The sequence below is a fragment of the Calidris pugnax genome, unplaced genomic scaffold, assembly GCF_001431845.1.
Source record: "Calidris pugnax isolate Ruff unplaced genomic scaffold, ASM143184v1 scaffold123, whole genome shotgun sequence".
NCBI lineage: Eukaryota > Metazoa > Chordata > Aves > Charadriiformes > Scolopacidae > Calidris > Calidris pugnax.
In genome coordinates, this window is record NW_015090876.1 from 1393731 (window position 1) to 1411442 (window position 17712).

Here is a 17712-nt window from a genome sequence, read left to right on the forward strand (position 1 = left end):
GGTGCATTTTCCATCACATGAAGTTTATCTCAGGACAAGGAAAAGTGAGCCCTGAAACCACAACTGTCCCTCAGCTGCTTCTGGGCTACCCTTTACCCAAAGGGTGGTCTCTGTCCCCCACTGAGGATCTGCCAGATGCTGCTGTGTGAGTGAGCCCAGGGTTTAAAGAGCCAGCCAAGAGGGCTCACAGTAACCACTTCACTGGCCAGTTCAGGAGGAGCCAGCAACATCCTCATTCTCCCCTCCCCTCAGAGGGCAAGCAGCAGGGCAGCAACCTCTTTCAATCTCTGTCAACCTCTGACAAGATCCAGAAAAGAATCTACTCCTAAATATGAATACAGAGAAGTTGGTCCACCAGCTTTAAATACTCTTTTCTCCTCTGAGCACAGAGGGCTTTAGAAACTAAAGTAGGTACTGTGAGAGGGAGCGTAAGGCATGTGCCTACACAGCATTTCTCTCAAAGTTTGCAATGTTCCCTAATCCCTTCGTTTAATCCAGTAATTCCTGAGGCCAGTGTCAGTTTGCAAATGGTTTAAGGAATCCACTCATTTTGCAGTCACTCCACTAAACAGAACAGGTCAACTTGTCGCGTTAACGAGCCACAGCATCACTGTAAAAACCAAACAAACCACAACACAAAACCAGAAGAGAAAAAAAATACCCAAAGCAAATCATATAGTCAATGTAGCAAACACCCTCCTGTTACTGTGGGTACGTCTGACTTCCATCACCCAGGGAAAGATTCCCTACAAACAACACGTAGCCAGCCCAGTTTTAGTATAGATCTGCTTTTATTTCCATATTCAGCTCTTTGAGGGAGATGTCCTTTCACAATCTGAAAGGAGGAGGATATAGCCCACTGTAGTGCTGCTTCAGCACACTAAGACACATCATCCAAAAAACAGCTCTGTTGACTTTTCCCCAAACAAAAGGAACACCCGTCCATGCACTCGGGACACAGAAAGAGTTCTCAAACAGAAACATCGTGTGTGTGTGTAAGACAGAGGTGCACCAATGAATCTCACCTCCCTGGCAATAGGCAAAAACTGCCAGTGAGTAAGTACTGCACAGGAATCAGTAAGTAAATACTGGTAGTAGTGGATTTAAAAAAAAAAAAAATTAAATTCAAACCCTTAAAAAAAAAAAAAAAAGGGAATAAAAATTTAAAAGCAGCGCCTTTCCAGTATCTCGCTGCAGCAGGCAGCAAGGCTTCAAGGCACTACAATGTGTCAGAATGGAGAAAACCTGGTGCATCCACCCCTCCAGAGTGCAAGAATATGGATTAAAAATTCCAAAGTTGATGTAGACTTTCTGAAAATGAATGAACTTCTTTTCAGCACAAGATAACGGTGGTGCTGCAGGAAAGGAAAAAGAGAGGCGAGTTAGTTCCTGTGCTTTTATACAAACAGCTCGGCCTTACCACAGACAAATGCTGCTGAAAAAGCACATTTTTCACCCTTTCTTAAACTGATGTTTGTTTAAATGCAGACACAAGGCAGCTTCTCTCTCCTTTCTATAAAAGATCTCCCATGTGTGGGACACAGATAAGCCAGGTCCAGCTACAGTCAAAGGTATCAAGGTTATGATTTTTTCTACTGGTACAAGATGGGTACTGCTCAAATTTTACTTTAACTCCTTAGATATATGGAGGCTGAAGAGCTGTTGGGTGACTTGGACCTTAGGTGAAGTCCTAAACATGACAGAGCAGGAATACATTCCAGGTTTTAAGTCCCATGTGCCTTCACTATTAAAATATCTTTTCCCTCCCCAATAAAACATATCAAGCTCTCCAAAGGACATTTCCTACAGCAATGGTTAAAATAGACCCTGTTTTCAACATACAAATATACACTATGAATTCACATTTCTAGAAAATTGACAGCAGAGTTCGTGTGGATATTTAAACATTTACTCAAATTTGTATGAGCCCACAGTCAGCTTGTTGTATAATCCTCAATACAGTATTTAAACTCCATCCAGTCTTCAACTAACACACAATAATTCTTCCGAAAGGCAAAACTTCTACCTAATACTAAATACAATTCTTTCTACTGACAGAGCTGTAGAGTTTGCAATTCACTGTGTTTAAAAGTTGACCCTGACTGTTGTGGGTTTGAGCACTCTGGGAAGACAGGACACACAGAGTTTTCTGCTAATCCCAGCTCATAAATCTGACTGTGATTACTATTAAAAAAAGCTTTTGTTTGTCCCTTTTAGCCACAGAGAAGACATAAACCAACCCAAAAAATAACAAATTCTCTCCTGCAACAAACCTAACTTTTCCAAGCAAATTATTGATCTATAGCAAAAGCTGACAGAAGAAGTTTCTCTCTACTGAGAGGTATGCCTCTTACCAGTTTTATTAATTACTCTGGTTCTGCAAGGGTAATTATTTCTTCGTTGATAAAAAATTCAACAGTCTCCTCCTCCCAGTCATCAACATTGCTGTCCAGCTCATCCGTGTCTACCCCTGGAAGGGAGAAAACATTACCACTGGATGTATCAAACACAGCAGCAAGGGAAAGATTTGATGCTCTTGGCACAAACAGTCCTTTAACCAGCAGTGAAGTTAGAGGTATTTAGTGTTTTAATGAATTTAGCACGTCCTTATATGATTTAAGTGACAAACAAGCACTACTGTCTCCCACCACAACATTTTCTGGTTTAATGCAACACATAAATCTCATGGTTTTATCTCAAGGTCATGCCAGTGTCTGTCTTGAAGAGGTGAGGTAAAACATTGATAGCAAAATCTGGCAGCAGTATTTGAGCTTTCTCCCATGAAACAAAAAATAGAAATCTGTTATGATTCAGGATGAAGAGTATAAATAACCTTCAGAGAAGAAGGGACAAGCTTTGGCAGGAAATGGAGGAAGAGAAGCAGCAGATGAAGCCCCAGAAGAAAGTATTTATTTTGTAAGCAGCAGCAGGTACTGAGCAGCAAGTCTTTACAAGTGCAACGTGAGCCTCACCTCCTCGGAGCTCTAAGCGCTCGTTCCTCTGCTCCATGTACAACTCTTGTGCCATCTTGCGGTACTTTCTGAACTCCTCCATCATCGTACGTCTCCTCTCCACGAGCTCCTACAGAGACAGGAAGAGGTCATTAAACCTCCCCAGTAAATCAAATCCACATGGGATGCAGTTGTTAGCAAGTTTCTCATGAACATACTCTCTACTGACTTAGAAAAAAGATCTCTCTCTTATATATAATCAAAAAATCTCTGTTTTCTTTTAAATTTTAAGAGCTTTTCTTAAAGATTGGCTAACACAAGTGAACTCAAAGCTTTATTTACAGGGCTCCTAATGTTTAAATTGCACAACTTTTACTCTACAAGTATGAATCAAAGGCTTTGCTCACTGAGGTATCACCAGTGCCTCTCCAGATTAATTACCGCTTAACCTGAGAGTTTAGTAGCATCTGTCTGAACTGCCTATTGAAATTAACTCTAAATATCTAGAGTCAAATGAACACGGATGTTTGTTATAAAGGAAATTAAACTTCCGTATCACCATTACAAAATAACTAAGGACAGGGTACAAGAAATTAATCTACAGTATTATATTCCAAAAGTGTCTTGCCTTTGAAGCTTTGGACTGGCTCAGGCGATCCTTCTGTTCAAATATCTTGGAGTATTTCTTCAGGTCCTTCTTAATTTGCTGTAAAACAGGGAATTGTATTTCAACTGAGATATCAGACAAGAAATCAAAGCCACCATATTCTGTAAGAACTCCTCCAGCAGGCCTAAGCAGGTTTTGCATTTTTGAAAAACATCTCTCTTGGGCAATTCCCCTTCACTCTAATTTTGTTTGTTCTTCCTGGCTTACAGATCACAAATGTTTCTGCACACATTCAATTAGCAAAGTCTGGACAGCTAAATTCAATTTTGTTATTCTCTGTGCCTTTTCACTGTACCCAGACTGTAAGAACAACTGGTCATCATTTCTATTCTGTGCTTAAAGAACAGTTAGTATCTGCAGTCATTCCCAGAAGTGAGGTCTCCTACAGCAATATGTTTGGGGTTTGGTTTTTTTTTATTTTTCTCCCCCTCCCAAATTGAGGGCAAAAGGCAATTGTGTGATTCTGTACCAGTTCAAGCTGTATCCTCAAGAAGGAATAAACCAAGTATGCACCAAACCAATGTCAGGAGGAAGAGTCACTTGAATCCACTACCTTTATCTGATCCTCGCTGAGCAAGGTGGCTGGTCGTGGTCTCCAGAGAAGCTGACAGAACCTGTCTTTATTGTTTTTCTGAAGTAGACGGCCTTGGAAGGTCCATAACCAATATGCATTGTCCACCTGGAAAAGAAGTGCACCATCTCAGTCAAGATAAGCTGCAACTTAACACTCTGGTCCTCACTCTATGTTTTAAGGGTCTTTTTTATAAAATGAGCACCGTTAGTCAACAGAATCAGGACAAATTACAGCCCAGTGGCTGGAACCGTGCAAAAGTACTGACAGCTGCAGTAAGTCCTGCTGTTCTGTGTGGGCCACAAGGAGAAAAAGTTTCAGACTACTAAAGATATAATGAAAATTCAGAAAAAGGACATTTGGTTTAGACTCATGAACTGCCCTTCCAGAACTTATTTTGGACAATCAGTGAAGCTAACGGTCCAGATACATACTGATGTTCAGAAATTAACACAGAAAACACCAGGGTGCAGGATTCAAGCTATAAGATCAGTGACAGACGTTCTTTTTCTCTTCCTAATCAATATCTCTGGAAGAGAAAGAAAAAGGAAAATAAAAAAAGCAAAAGCCTTAGTACCTTGTGACTCCACCAAGAGACAGAAGTCACAATGTATCTGCCCGTTGGATCCCACTCCACATCTGAAGCTGTGTAGTGTTCGGCGATGTTCATCATGGTGCAGTCAGATGTATCAACAAATGCTAAGGCACCGTTCATGCTGCAAAGGGAAAACAAGACAGATGGTTTTAAACACCAGTGTAATTTGTTTTTTTAAAGGCATTTCACAAGCTGCATCTTTATAAGTCCTCACTACAAAGATAAATTTTCACGGCAACCACAGGCTCAGATCAGTCTCTGTGGCTAGAAAGCAATATGGTAAATAAATAAATTTAAAAATCCAAGTAAGAATGACACTTTTCTGTTTATGTTCAGTGATCCTTAACCCATTTTGTTTAAACTACATTATGAAATTGCATCTCTTCTTTTCCTTTGCAAAGCTGTATCAGGATTACATAGTAATGCAACATTCACTGAGATACCAAATACTTCTTGATGTACTCTGGTCTTTCTCCTCCTTAAAAGGGATGTGGAGTTCAGTAACCTGTGCAGTACTCACCTTCTGAGCCCAGCCAACACTACAAACTGCCCTTGAGGACTCCAGAATATCGTGTTTGCCTGCTGTTTGTCAAATGTTTCTGGAAAGAAACAAGACAGATTCATTAAAATGCCATCAACTAGCTCACAAGCAGCCAACTCCACCCATTCCTGAAGATATTTCTGAACTGTGCAAGCAAATTCTAACAACAGCCCTTGGCTCTACACTTCTAAAGACAAAACCCAGCAGCACCAGAACATCCAAAGCTGGCAGAAAAATTAAGAGAAGACTGTCAGAGGATCCCAACACCTAACTTGGGGATAAATTTTATCTTAAAGCGAGCCAAGTCTGTACTATCATCTCAGATGAACTTCCCGAGGCCACAAAATCATTCTGGCTGTTTATCTCCAGACCCTGGATTGATTCAAAGTGAAAACAGTTCTGCTGCCACCAGAGAATTAAGATTTCTAGAACAAGATGTCAGGCATAGCACCATACTCTCCACACAAAGGACCACAATTTTGAGTTTACTGCATCTATTGCCATGCAAAATGCTCGCTATCTGCACTTTTAACTTGTTTTTCAGTCACTTACTTATGAGTTCTATTTTCCCATTGTTTTTAACATGGTAAAAAGAAACTGAAATTCGTGGAGTTTCTCCATGCAACACAGCAAACTTGCTTCCGTTTGGCTCCCAGGCAAAGGCTATGATGCTTTCTGTAAAATGAAAAAAAAAAAACCAAAAAGAGGGGTCAAAACTCTGTCAAAAGACAACACAAGCCAGCAGGGAGTTACAGGAAGTGTTTCAGTCAAACAGTAGCTCCAATGCTTCTCATCTGCTACAGAATACACTCATACTATCAACCCTACCATCTTTATTAATAGAAGACTTTCAGTTCTGTAATTTTTCAACAAAAGTGTTCTCATTTTTACATAAGAAGCCCTGCAACATGAACAGTGTAGCTCCTCTCAAAAGATTCAGCTTCCTAATTACGTCACGTGTTGACAGGAATTTCAAAGAAACATGCCAGTTTCTACTCAAAAAAGTTAAAGAACAAAAGTAAGGAAATACTTGGGATTACCTTTCATTTCCACCACGTCCACTGGCACCTGTTTCTCTCTCATTCGGAATATTTCAAAGTTGGTCACTACTCCCTGAAAAGGCCAAGATCAGCTCATTATTCAGCACAGAGGCAGCAGAGCAAATAATTTTATCGTTAGGCACAGAAGGACAACTACACAATTAGCCTGTCAGGATGCAGGATGAGAGACAGAGTCAGGATTTGTTTCTTTAATGAGAGCAGATAAATACTGTATAGCTCATCAGTGAGCACATTCTAGATGTTTCTGTTCTGATAAAGCGTAACTGAAGAATTGCACAAAAGCATTTGTTTCTTTTCAGATTGTTACGAAGTGTAATTAAGACAGATAAACATATGGCACATTGTGCACGGTGACCTGTGGGTTGTTGAACAACTACTTAACAAGGAGCAGGAAGAGAGGTGAGGCACAGAGCTCTCAACCCAAGTTCAAGACGCCACTAAAGGCAAAGCAAATCTTGGATGCAAATATTACATACATTTTGCTCTCCACATGCCTCAAATTAAAACAAAAAATAGCTTTGACATCACATAATTTACACTGTCTCCTTTAAAGGTCAGTACTGTAAGAAAACGAGGTGTCAGCATGAGATAGAATGGAGTTTTATGGCTTTAACCAGAACCCACAAACCTGTGTGCCTTTGGGAGTCCTGTCCACCTTCACACACAGGTAATCCCCGTTCTTCTGCCAGTGGAGTTTACAATCCACCACGTTGAACAAATTCCGCACACGAATTTCTTGTCTGGAAGGCAGCTGCATCAAAGTCACTCTTGCTGGGATGTCTTTGTCCTCAGGCACCCAGAAAGCAATTATGTTACCACCTGGAGACCACGAGAAGTCTCTGCAGGAAGAAAGTTAAAAATAGGCCATTTTAATTTTTAGTTATAGATACTACAGGCAGAAACCATTTTTCATCATTGTGTCCAAATGTTGCAGAGAAGTATCAGCCCTCAATAATAAATAGATACAAACAAGCAATTTAATAGCCTTACACATATCATACCAGAACAGATTTTTAATCTGCTATTGTAACTTGCTAGATGACAAATGTTATCAAAACAACACATTACACTAAAGAGTATGGGTTACACCTTTACAAAGGAATACTCACCGTATCCCAGTGATTTTCAAGCTTTTTTTGTCCAACAAACCCATAGACTAAAAGAGAAAGGCATGAATATTCCAGTTAGTAACATTCTTGTGTTTACACACACACCTTCTACTCTTATTGAGCACATAAACTAGGAAAGCTTGTACAGCTTACAGAGACCCTGTATCCCTATTTTTTTTATTAAGAACAGATGTATACCACAATTACAAATAAAATAAAATTGCTGTACAGAATGAATGAGTACAGCAGATTTTTATTATGAACAGATGTATACCACAATTACAAATAAAATAAAAATTGCTGTACAGAATGAATGAGTACAGCAGCCTGAATTATGATGAAAAAGCAAAACAGACTAGATTAGGCTGCAATTTATAGTGAGTTTGGGGTACTATGGCACTCATCTGCTACTGAGAGTGGGAGGCATCACATAACTCTGATTTTATTGACTCTTTTAAGTAGTATATTGACCTGTCTGGCCCTTCTTTGGCACTCATCTGCTACCAAGAGCTGGGAGGCATCCCATAACTTTGATTTTATTGACTCTTTTAAGTAGTATATTGACGTGTCTAGCCCTTCTAGAAGTGTGCTATGAAATTTACTGTCAGACTCAGCTCAAGTTTTTCACCCAGGGAAGGACAAAATTGACCTGTCTGGCCCTTCTAGAAGTGTGCTATGAAATTTACTGTCAGACTCAGCTCAAGTTTTTCACCCAGGGATGAACAAAACGAGAGCAAATGGATTTCTCCTTTTTCAAGCCCAGCTCTGCAGTGTATTATTAAAATGTATCCTTTAAAATAGATACCATGGGAAAGACTGACATTGCAACGTTATGTAAAAACCAGCAAGAACTTACAGGTGTTTCGTAGATGCTGAGGGTATCTGAAGTCATTCGAGCAAAGAATTTACCATCATGACTCCATCTAAGCAAGTAAAAAGAAAAAAAAACAGTATTAGATACAAACTGCCTTTTTATTAAATGGGGTCTGGGACTACTTGTTCTCTCTATTCTAATTCTGTTTCTCAACCTACTTAAAAATAGGCCAGTGAGCTGAGTTTTCACAGTGGAACCCTCGCTTCTTTTGCCCAGTCAAAATATCCCAGATGATAATGGCCTGAGGGTCATCCTGCGTGTCCATCAAAGGGCTGAAGGTCACTAAATACCTACAAAAGAAAGAATGAAACTTCATCTAATGTGTCAGTACAAGCAGGCTTTCACCCAAATCATATTTAAATGCAACGCACTTTCAAACAGCAGCTTCCCAAATGGAATTTTTTGGAGAGGAGGAAGAAATAAGAACAGTATGATAGAGGGGGAGAAAGCTTCCAAGGCACAGCATTTCCCTGGCATCCCTCTGGCTGAAAATATTCTAGATTTATGTGCAAGTCTTCCCATATTGCTGTTACGAGAGGGGAACTTGCCAAATGCGCTGTTACCTACTGCATAGTTTTGTCACAAGAATATCATTGATCTCAAACTGAATATAAATCCCTTGAACTTCGCCAACCTGAACTATAGGTATGCTAGACTTCTCCTGTTAAAGATAAATAATCTTTCTTTAATGCAATAAAACATAAAACCTAATAAATAACCTTTCTTTAATGCAATAAAACATAAAACCTAATTGCTTCCAAATATGTTACTAGAAAACTAGCAAAACAAGATGCAGCTCAGTCCTGAAATTATTTTAGCCTTCCCTACAGAGGTCTATAATGTCTATATAATAAAGTCTATATATATATAGAGAGAGATTATAATACTAGAAGGCTTAAGGAATTCATTTCAGTACTACAGATTTGGAGGATGCTACTCAGCAAAACTGAAACTTTTCAGAGAACTAGAAATCTTAACACTACAGACACCCCATCCAACTAAAGAGTCTTCTCCCATGGGATAATAATGTCTTTGATGAAACTTGTCAGCTCAGTTTTGTAGAGCAATTATTCCAGATCACGTTAAGCATCTTTCCTGAAGGGAAAGAAAAGCCAGGCAGAGCTTCACTCATTCTAAGAAGGATTTATGCATGAAAAGCAGTACTTCCAAAGGCAAAGGAGAATGGAAGACCCCAACCACATGAGATTTTAAAGCACAACAGCCAGAACGTGGGCGCTTCGTGCTTTTGATCCCTTCCTCCAGACCAATGCCACACTCCGTACCTTTCACAGGGCGAGAAGTCAATAAGCTGCACTCCCTGGTGACTAAACCTTTGAATCTGCTTGAACTTCTCTCCACCCCAAAGCGCGATGCCTCGCTGGTGGAACGTAGCCAAGTAAGTGCCCTTCGGGGACCAACGGACGTAGGTTTCTGTCCACCGCTGGATTTAAAAAAAAAAAAAAAAGAATATGCAAATATTTAATTTCATGCTGGATTCCTCTAAAAGGGAAAGAGTTAAGTGTATGGCTTGTAGCATCACATTTTACAAGTCCACTTACTAAGTGAAGATCTCGGAATTAGTGAGCCCTTGGACTAGTTGTAGAGTTTAATTTCATGCACATAATGCACAATACTTATTCTTCAGGTTGAAAATTGTCAATTGAAATGTTTTCAACTTACTGATCACCAAAAACATTTTCCAGGTGCTGGGGACCAACGGACGTAGGTTTCTGTCCATCGCTGGATTTAATAAAAAAAAAAAGTATATGCAAATATTTAATTTCATGCCGGATTCCTCTAAAAGGGAAAGAGTTAAGTGTATGGCTTGTAGCATCACATTTTACAAGTCCACTTACTAAGTGAAGATCTCGGAATTAGTGAGCCCTTGGACTAGTTGTAGAGTTTAATTTCATGCACATAATGCACAATACTTATTCTTCAGGTTGAAAATTGTCAATTGAAATGTTTTCAACTTACTGATCACCAAAAACATTTTCCAGGTGCAGTGACAACCTTTGTATAGTAACAATTAAACCCACCTAACAGGCCTGGGTTTCTCTGTTGTCTTTCAGTCCTGGAAAGAACATACTCTTCTTAGAAGTAAGGGTAAGTATTTCAAATTTCTTAACAATACAGCTCTTGACCTTCAGCCAATTAGAGAGATATCAGCAATATAGACCACGGCGATGAGCAAAATTACTCATCATCCCAAAGCCAACTTCTTTCTACCCTAATGCAGAATGGTTATTAAAGAAAATGCTTCTGGGTACCAACAGTTCTCAGCAAGTCAACTGCCTGCAGCAGCCAGGCAGACTAACTCTTCCTTTTATATGCTATTACCAAACCAGCTATTCCTCTTCTGCACCTCTGCGGTCAGCAAAAAGCCATCAGAACAGCATACTCAAGCACATACTCAGCTCTAATGAACAGTACTACTCCTCAAACTCTGACGTTGCATTTTCAGGTCTTTTTGAATCACATATAATATACAGATGAAGGCAGTTAATAGGCATTATGGACCAGGTGAAAAAAAACCCCACCATAAACAAGTTAGCTCCATACTTGTTTTACCTAAGCAGCTAATTCTAAAGGACGCAATTTCACCACTCTTCTTCAGAAGGAAGCAACAAGTATTTCAGCAATGGGGAAAAATATCTTTTTTTTCCTTTTTTTAAATTAAAAACCAGAAATGTCATAAAGTGAATGAGACTGACAGCATATCTGCAATGTACAGCACTTCCAGGACACTCACTGCTCTGTCCTCAATTTGAACAGGTTCCTTGATGTCATTCCAAAAAATGGAGGTCCGGTCTCCTGACTCAAAGATCACACTGTACTGATCCCTACAATCAGGATCTTCCAACCAGTATCGTAGATTCCCCTAAGAAAAACAGAAGCAAAGAAGATTATTGATGAGTCAAGCTGAGAAGAAAAGTTCCCTCAGTTAATATCTACTTGGCAGGTGGAAGCTGGTCTTACACAGAGTGTGCAACTTCAGAGTCTTAACACTGAAAACAAGTTTTTAAAGTGAAATTAAGTATTTGAAACTACAGGTTACTGGATGTTAAGATAACAGATTATAAACAGGTGGACCTTCAAGGTGGTTTGATAATGTTTAACATTTCTTAACTAAAATAACTTAAGGGATTTCTCAGAGTTTGGTCGTTGTTAAACTACCCCTTCCTCCACAGGCCTTTTTACAAAGCTAGTGATAACACACACAGAAGTTTGCCTCAAACACTAAAAAAATGAGAAGATGCTTTCAAAATTCTATTTTTTAATAACTTGTGCAAAAATCATTGTTGACTCTTAAGTTTTACTGTGTGTGGAAACTACTAAGCAGAACCACTCAGTTGTTCCTGTCACTTCATGACAGTGAGAATGATGAAACAGGAGCACATGATCACTACTGCTACTTATAACACCACTATTAACACATCGTTTCTATTTTATATCAACACTGCAGCAATTAATTAATCATTTCATATTATACTGAATATTCTTTTCTACTTTTCCAAAAAACATCCTTACCAAATCCTTAAATGGCTGTTTCTCAGGGATTTCCCATTCATCACTGATTGTCATGTACCTGAAAAAGCAATTCCATTGGTTACACTCTGTGCAGGTACTTGATTAGAAGCCCCAAATCTAGAGATATACCCCACAGCTGCACTCACTTATCAAAGTCTGTGAAAAGGTTGACTCTGAAAGTGTGCTGTTTGTCCAGCTTGTATCCATCTGCATTCTTCACCGCATCCACCGCGTGGGACGGAGACATGTACTCCAGAAAGATGTACCTACAATGAAGGAAGGTGAAGGTAGGAAATAATCACTGACTATGTAACAGGCTCATAATAAAAAAGAAACCAAATAAATAAAATTAAAAAGAAACAGTGGGGATGAATGAAGAACTCAGTACGGAGCATCTACAAAACAACTTCTCATCTTGCCCCCAGCCAATTAGGGTCAGAAACAATTAATCTCCATTTTTGCACAATTTTCAGCTGTAGGGGCTTGACCTGAATTAAACTGATATCCCTTCCATAAATGGGCCAGACCAAGTGATGATTGCAAGTTCAGTGCCACACAGAACAGCAGCAAGAGTGAGTAACAGGAAAGTTAAGCAGGCAGCTCTTCCAGCTGAATGACAGATCATCTTTAGAAACTGTAAGCCTTGCTGTTATAGGCATCTCAAAGCACCTCTTGTTTTCCAATTACACTGAATATAATTCAGCTTCTTGCCACTAATGCAATCAAGCTCGTAGCCCAACAGACTTAAAATTAACAGTATCCTGAAGACTGTCAGATGCTGCCTCAGAGAGAGGCACGAGCGCTTTCTAAACTATGAATTCTTCCCAAACTCAGCAATATTTGCTACTCCAACCACACTAACACAGTAATCAGGTCAGATACTGCCTCAGAGAGAGACAACAAACGCTTTCTAAACTACGAATTCTTCCCAAACTCAGGAATATATGCTACTCCAACCACACTAACACAGTAATCATGACTTACCCTTTTGTCTTCCCATCTGCTTCTGGATAAAATTCGTTGATAATTTTACCAAACTTGGAAAATATTTTGTGGATGACATTCTTCAGTTTCTCAAGCCGGTCCGGTCCGACCTGGGGAACGTTATCCACGACGATCACCGAGTCAATTCCATCTGCTTCCTGCGGCTGGTCTTTCAGTATATCACCAAGTAATTCTGTAAAGAAAAAGCAGACAAGAAACTAAGGGATCGGTCTACATCACTGAGGAGGAAGACAGAAAGATGAAAAGAATAGTGATAAGGGAAGAGGCAGAATTCAAATTTCAGGAAAATGATTCAAGAAACTCGGTAGTGAATGAAGATGCTACCAGAGAAACAATTGAACAACTCCAACAACACTTCCTTGCTAAGAGGCACAATTATGCAGTTTCTCAACAAACTTCAAGCAGTCAACTCTTGAAATCTTTCTTAAAGAAATACCTTACATTGAGGACATCAACATGCACACTATTAGCTTGTCTCAGGAGTTGTAACTGGCTCACAAAGTCCTCAAAACTGTCAGTAGAGCAGGCAACTATAAGATTTACTGCTCAAGCTCTGATTAGTAGTCTTGCTCAAATTAGAGCCAGATGACTTCAAGAAAAAGAAATGTAACATGTACCTCCCTCCCACATTACAAGAGTTTTAGCATAATTCAAAACTATCTGCCATACTGGAAGCTCCGCACATCTTAGCATCAGTATAATTATGTTTGAGAACTCACACGCTCTCTAAACCTTTAATTAAACACAGAAATGAAGGTCTAAGACAAGAAACGTAAAGCCGTATTTTAGCACACAGCAAGTGAAGACAAGCATACACCTTTTCATACTCTGGATATTCTTCAGCCACACTAATCCCCTTTCCTGTATCATCTGACAAACTTTGAGAGTACTTGCTGGTGAGATGGTTTGTTCAGTCCCTGCACTGTCAGTTTCAAGCTTCTTTCTACTGGGAAGGGATTGCTCACAGCAGGGTTGAAGTCTCCCACACACAGAAGGGTGAAGATTCAGAAGGATTGTAACTCTGGAGCTGTGGCTTATATACCACTCCGGGATAAAACCAGTTAAAAAGCACAAAGTACACCTATAAGTTGTGTAGAAAAGGCACAAATGTGCTGAAATGAATGGGAGCTGCACACATGGCATGTAAACAGGAAAAATACACATGCATATATACAAGTTTTAAGTTCATGTGAAGACCACTATAAAACGCAAGACTAGACAGAAAATAAGTGCATGCTGCTGTATTTCTAAATCAGAACATAAACTGGGGAAGTCAGACTATACATAGCATTCACAGATCAAAAAAAAGAAGGCAAACACATACAGAAACATCTAAAATATGAGAACAAATGAAAAAGGATGTTAGATGTATTGACATTTTGAAGATATTTTTACAGAATTTAGCTGGGTTTGGAATTCTATAAATTTTTCTGCCCAGAAACAGCACTGGAAATACTTCTAGCTGTGAAGAACACGCTTACTTGGAATTTCAAACCAAAAACGCTTGGCCTTCTTGAACTTCAAGCTTCAACAGGTTCTTACATGTGAAGCTTTCAATTGATTTGGGGCAAGATGCTTCACAAACGTTTATGCATAAGCAGATGCTACAACCACCAAGATTATGGAGTACTCACAGAAGAGGGTTGGTTGTAGTATTTATAACTCAAAGACACTCTCCGTGTGCACATAAGAACTACAAATAAAAAGTTAAAAGACCCTAATGTATAATGAAAACAAAGATCCATAAATTGTGAAAACCTACTATTAATGGTAGCAACTAAAGCAAGCTGAGGTATAGAGGAATAAACCTCAGTGTTACATCATTATACTTACTCTGCACACTTCAGATTATACCCACAAACTTCTCCCATTTATAACGACTATTTCCCAGCTTGTAGCAACTGCTCAGTAAGGGCTAAGACCACGTTTATGCTTCAGAGAGAGTCAAATACTCAGCAAAGAGTGTACAATGCAAAGGTTACAGAAGAGCAGCAGGACTTGCTAGAAGTGAATGTTTAAGAAACAGGTTAGAAGAGAGCACTTTAGCAGAGAGCAGCACACTGCAAAATGGGAAATGAGAAAGTTGAGCACAGGAAAAGTTAATTAAACCCCCCAGAGCTAACAACAGATATTCTGATAGCACCAAACCATACAGGTCAATGAGGATGAGCAAAATACTTGACAGGAAGATGAGACATCAGTCCCAATAAGCACAGTCACAGACCATGACAACTTCAAGAGCTCTGTTTGAAACAAACAGGTTGGCAAAGAAGTAGAAGAAAAATGGAACATACAGCAACAACCTGATTTATTTCAAAAGTCCAGCAGATAAGGAATCACTCCATAGACAGTATTTCCTACCACACAGACTAAAAGTGGTTTAAGTTACCGCCAAAGGTATTTTGGACCACCTTCCCTTCCCCCTTTAACTTTTTGCTGTCAAGTTGAAAGCTGACTCAAATTGTTACAGATCCAGAAGAGACCACCACAAACAAGTGCTGCAAGGGAACTTTCTAATATTTACTGGACCTCGAGATAATCTTTCAGGAATAAGCCATTCTCTGGGTAGCAGACAACACACTGAACCCGTGGATGGGTAATCACTTGCCCAGGATTTAGAACACGTGCAGTGAAGTGCCTGCTACACCTACAATAATTGTAAAGATTGAAAGGATGAATTTAAATATCTGATATTACCGTAAAGTAATATGCAAATTTCTTATTTACCCAATAATCCCCTATCTTAAATTCTTCCCTGTGTATAAAATGAAAGCATGTCCCACAAGGACACCTCCACAGAGACTACAAGAAAAAAAAAATACACAAAAGGGTAATTTTTTAGCCCTACTAGTCATTTTTTTATAACCACTTCTCACAAAAGACTTTGTAGGCCTACAGACAAACCAAGGAATGCATATTTAGATTCATGTGCAAGAATACAATACAGTTTTCATTCGCTATCGGGTAACAGATTAAAGACAAATACCTACATTGTTCCATTTCTCTGCCTTAAATTCAAAATTGTGAACAAAGGAAATCTTCAAAGGGGAAGAAGCTGGTTTGGCCAGCTCTTATTCCACCCACAAGGAAAGCGGGGTGTGGTGGGTAGGCAGCTATCTCCAGCTGGCCATATTTTCAGGACCACTATCATTATCTGAACTAAAGCTTCATTGCACCTAAGTGATTATCTGACACATCCCTTCTCCTGCTTGAAGCTGGATCAGCTGCTCAGCCACACCAACACCACTGCGGATAAAAACAGGTTGAAGTAATGCATCTGAGATGGTCCAAACCTAAAGCTGGTCCAGCTCAAAGGTGTTCTGTAGATGTAACATTATTATAAGCATTGAAATAGCCTTGGTTCAGTGACATGGAGGGACTGCCATTCTCCTTGTGGAGTCAGCAGGACAAGGGGAAAACAATAAGGAAGCTCAAGAAGTAACACAGAGATGGAAAGCCAGACCAGCAAGAGTGACTAACTTATTAACGCTGTAATTCAGCTACTAACACTGTATTATTCACACAGCTGAGAAGGTCACCAAATTAATCCCTAACAATAAAACAGGTGAGGATGGAAAATGCACCTAGTTTGTGAACAGACAGAAATGAACATAATAGTCCTACACAGTATATCACGCTAACTCTTAGCTAAACAAAAAGAATCCAACTACATACTTGCAGACAGTTTTGCCAGAGCCTCTTTTAAGAAACAAACACCCGAGTTCAAAGAGCTGTAGAGGCTACTAAATTGAGAACAGCAAACACTTTCTTAATCTAAAATATTTTTCTGCTATTTTATTAAGCTAAACACAGGACTGGAACACGAGAAGGCACATATGTCACCTGTATTCCATTCCCAACTGGAATAACCCACTGACTGACGAACAATTTATCAAATGCTCTAAGAAACATTTTTCCAGTTTGGACACATGGAATGTAAGAGCCTATAACATGGAGGATCTAAGCATGTAAGACCCCACAACAGCACATATGCTAGAACAAGCATTGGCAAAATAAGTGCTATTCAACAACTGAGACGATTTACCTAGAAAGATTTACCTGAAAAGTATTAAAATAGTTATGGCTCCTGCATGCTAAAACTAGGTATTCCCATAATTATCAGTTAGCCATTTTGCAGCAGTCAATATCCACTACTTTTAAAAGAGCCTCCGTCTGAATTTTCAACTGCCAAAAATAATTTTTTCCACCTCATCTTGTCACAAAGTACCCACGTCACATCTTCACGAGCATTAAACCCTTCTCAAACCCTACATTTATCTGTGGATTTCACTCTGGATGCGTGAAAAGGACACAAGGACGGAACGTACTTTACGAACATCTGGTCGCCAAGTTAAAAACTTGTGTTTTTACACTTGAGCGTGTCTAACGGAGGGGAAGGGAAAGCACACAGGCTGAGGGTTCCCCTCCGCCGGGGAGATCGGTACTCGGGAGTTTAATCCTGCCTTTAACAACAGCAGCACCCGCCCGGGGGGCGGCCAGGCCAGAAAAAGGCTGCTGCCACGAAGACGTGTCCTTAGCGCTACGGGCAGCCCGTTGCCAAGGCGGACGGGGAGGGAAGGGGGTGGAAAGAACCGGCGGCCGGGCCCGGGGGACACGGGGGGACAAGGCCCCGCTTCCGGAAGGCTCATTCCACAAAGGCTGCTGCCACGAAGACGTGTCCTTAGCGCTACGGGCAGCCCGTTGTCAAGGCGGACGGGGAGGGAAGGGGGTGGAAAGAACCGGCGGCCGGGCCCGGGGGACACGGGGGGACAAGGCCCCGCTTCCCCCCGCCACGGCCAGACCAGGC

At 40.1% G+C, this 17712-nt stretch overlaps 1 protein-coding gene across 1 annotated transcript; it reads right to left on the bottom strand.

Moving 5' to 3' along the window:
• Positions 1–772: 772 nt before the first annotated feature.
• On the bottom strand, positions 773–13590 carry EIF3B (eukaryotic translation initiation factor 3 subunit B). The gene is made up of 19 exons (XM_014946195.1): positions 13575–13590; positions 12885–13077; positions 12047–12166; positions 11901–11958; positions 11122–11250; positions 9653–9810; positions 8528–8659; positions 8352–8418; positions 7496–7542; positions 7015–7225; positions 6366–6438; positions 5878–6000; positions 5305–5383; positions 4767–4905; positions 4172–4297; positions 3580–3657; positions 2973–3081; positions 2355–2470; positions 773–1355 (listed from the first exon to the last, which is right to left on the bottom strand). The coding sequence occupies exons 1-18, from the start codon at positions 13588–13590 to the stop codon at positions 2367–2369; spliced, it is 1962 nt and encodes a 653-aa protein (XP_014801681.1). The 3' UTR covers positions 773–1355; positions 2355–2366.
• Positions 13591–17712: the final 4122 nt, after the last annotated feature.

Coding starts and splice junctions, on each gene's coding strand:
- EIF3B (XM_014946195.1), bottom strand. Junction 11,959..12,046: donor CTTTTCACAGACTTTGATAA/GTGAGTGCAGCT, acceptor TTGCTTTTTCAG/GTACATGACAATCAGTGATG. Junction 6,439..7,014: donor GGACTCCCAAAGGCACACAG/GTTTGTGGGTTC, acceptor TGGCCTTTTCAG/GGAGTAGTGACCAACTTTGA.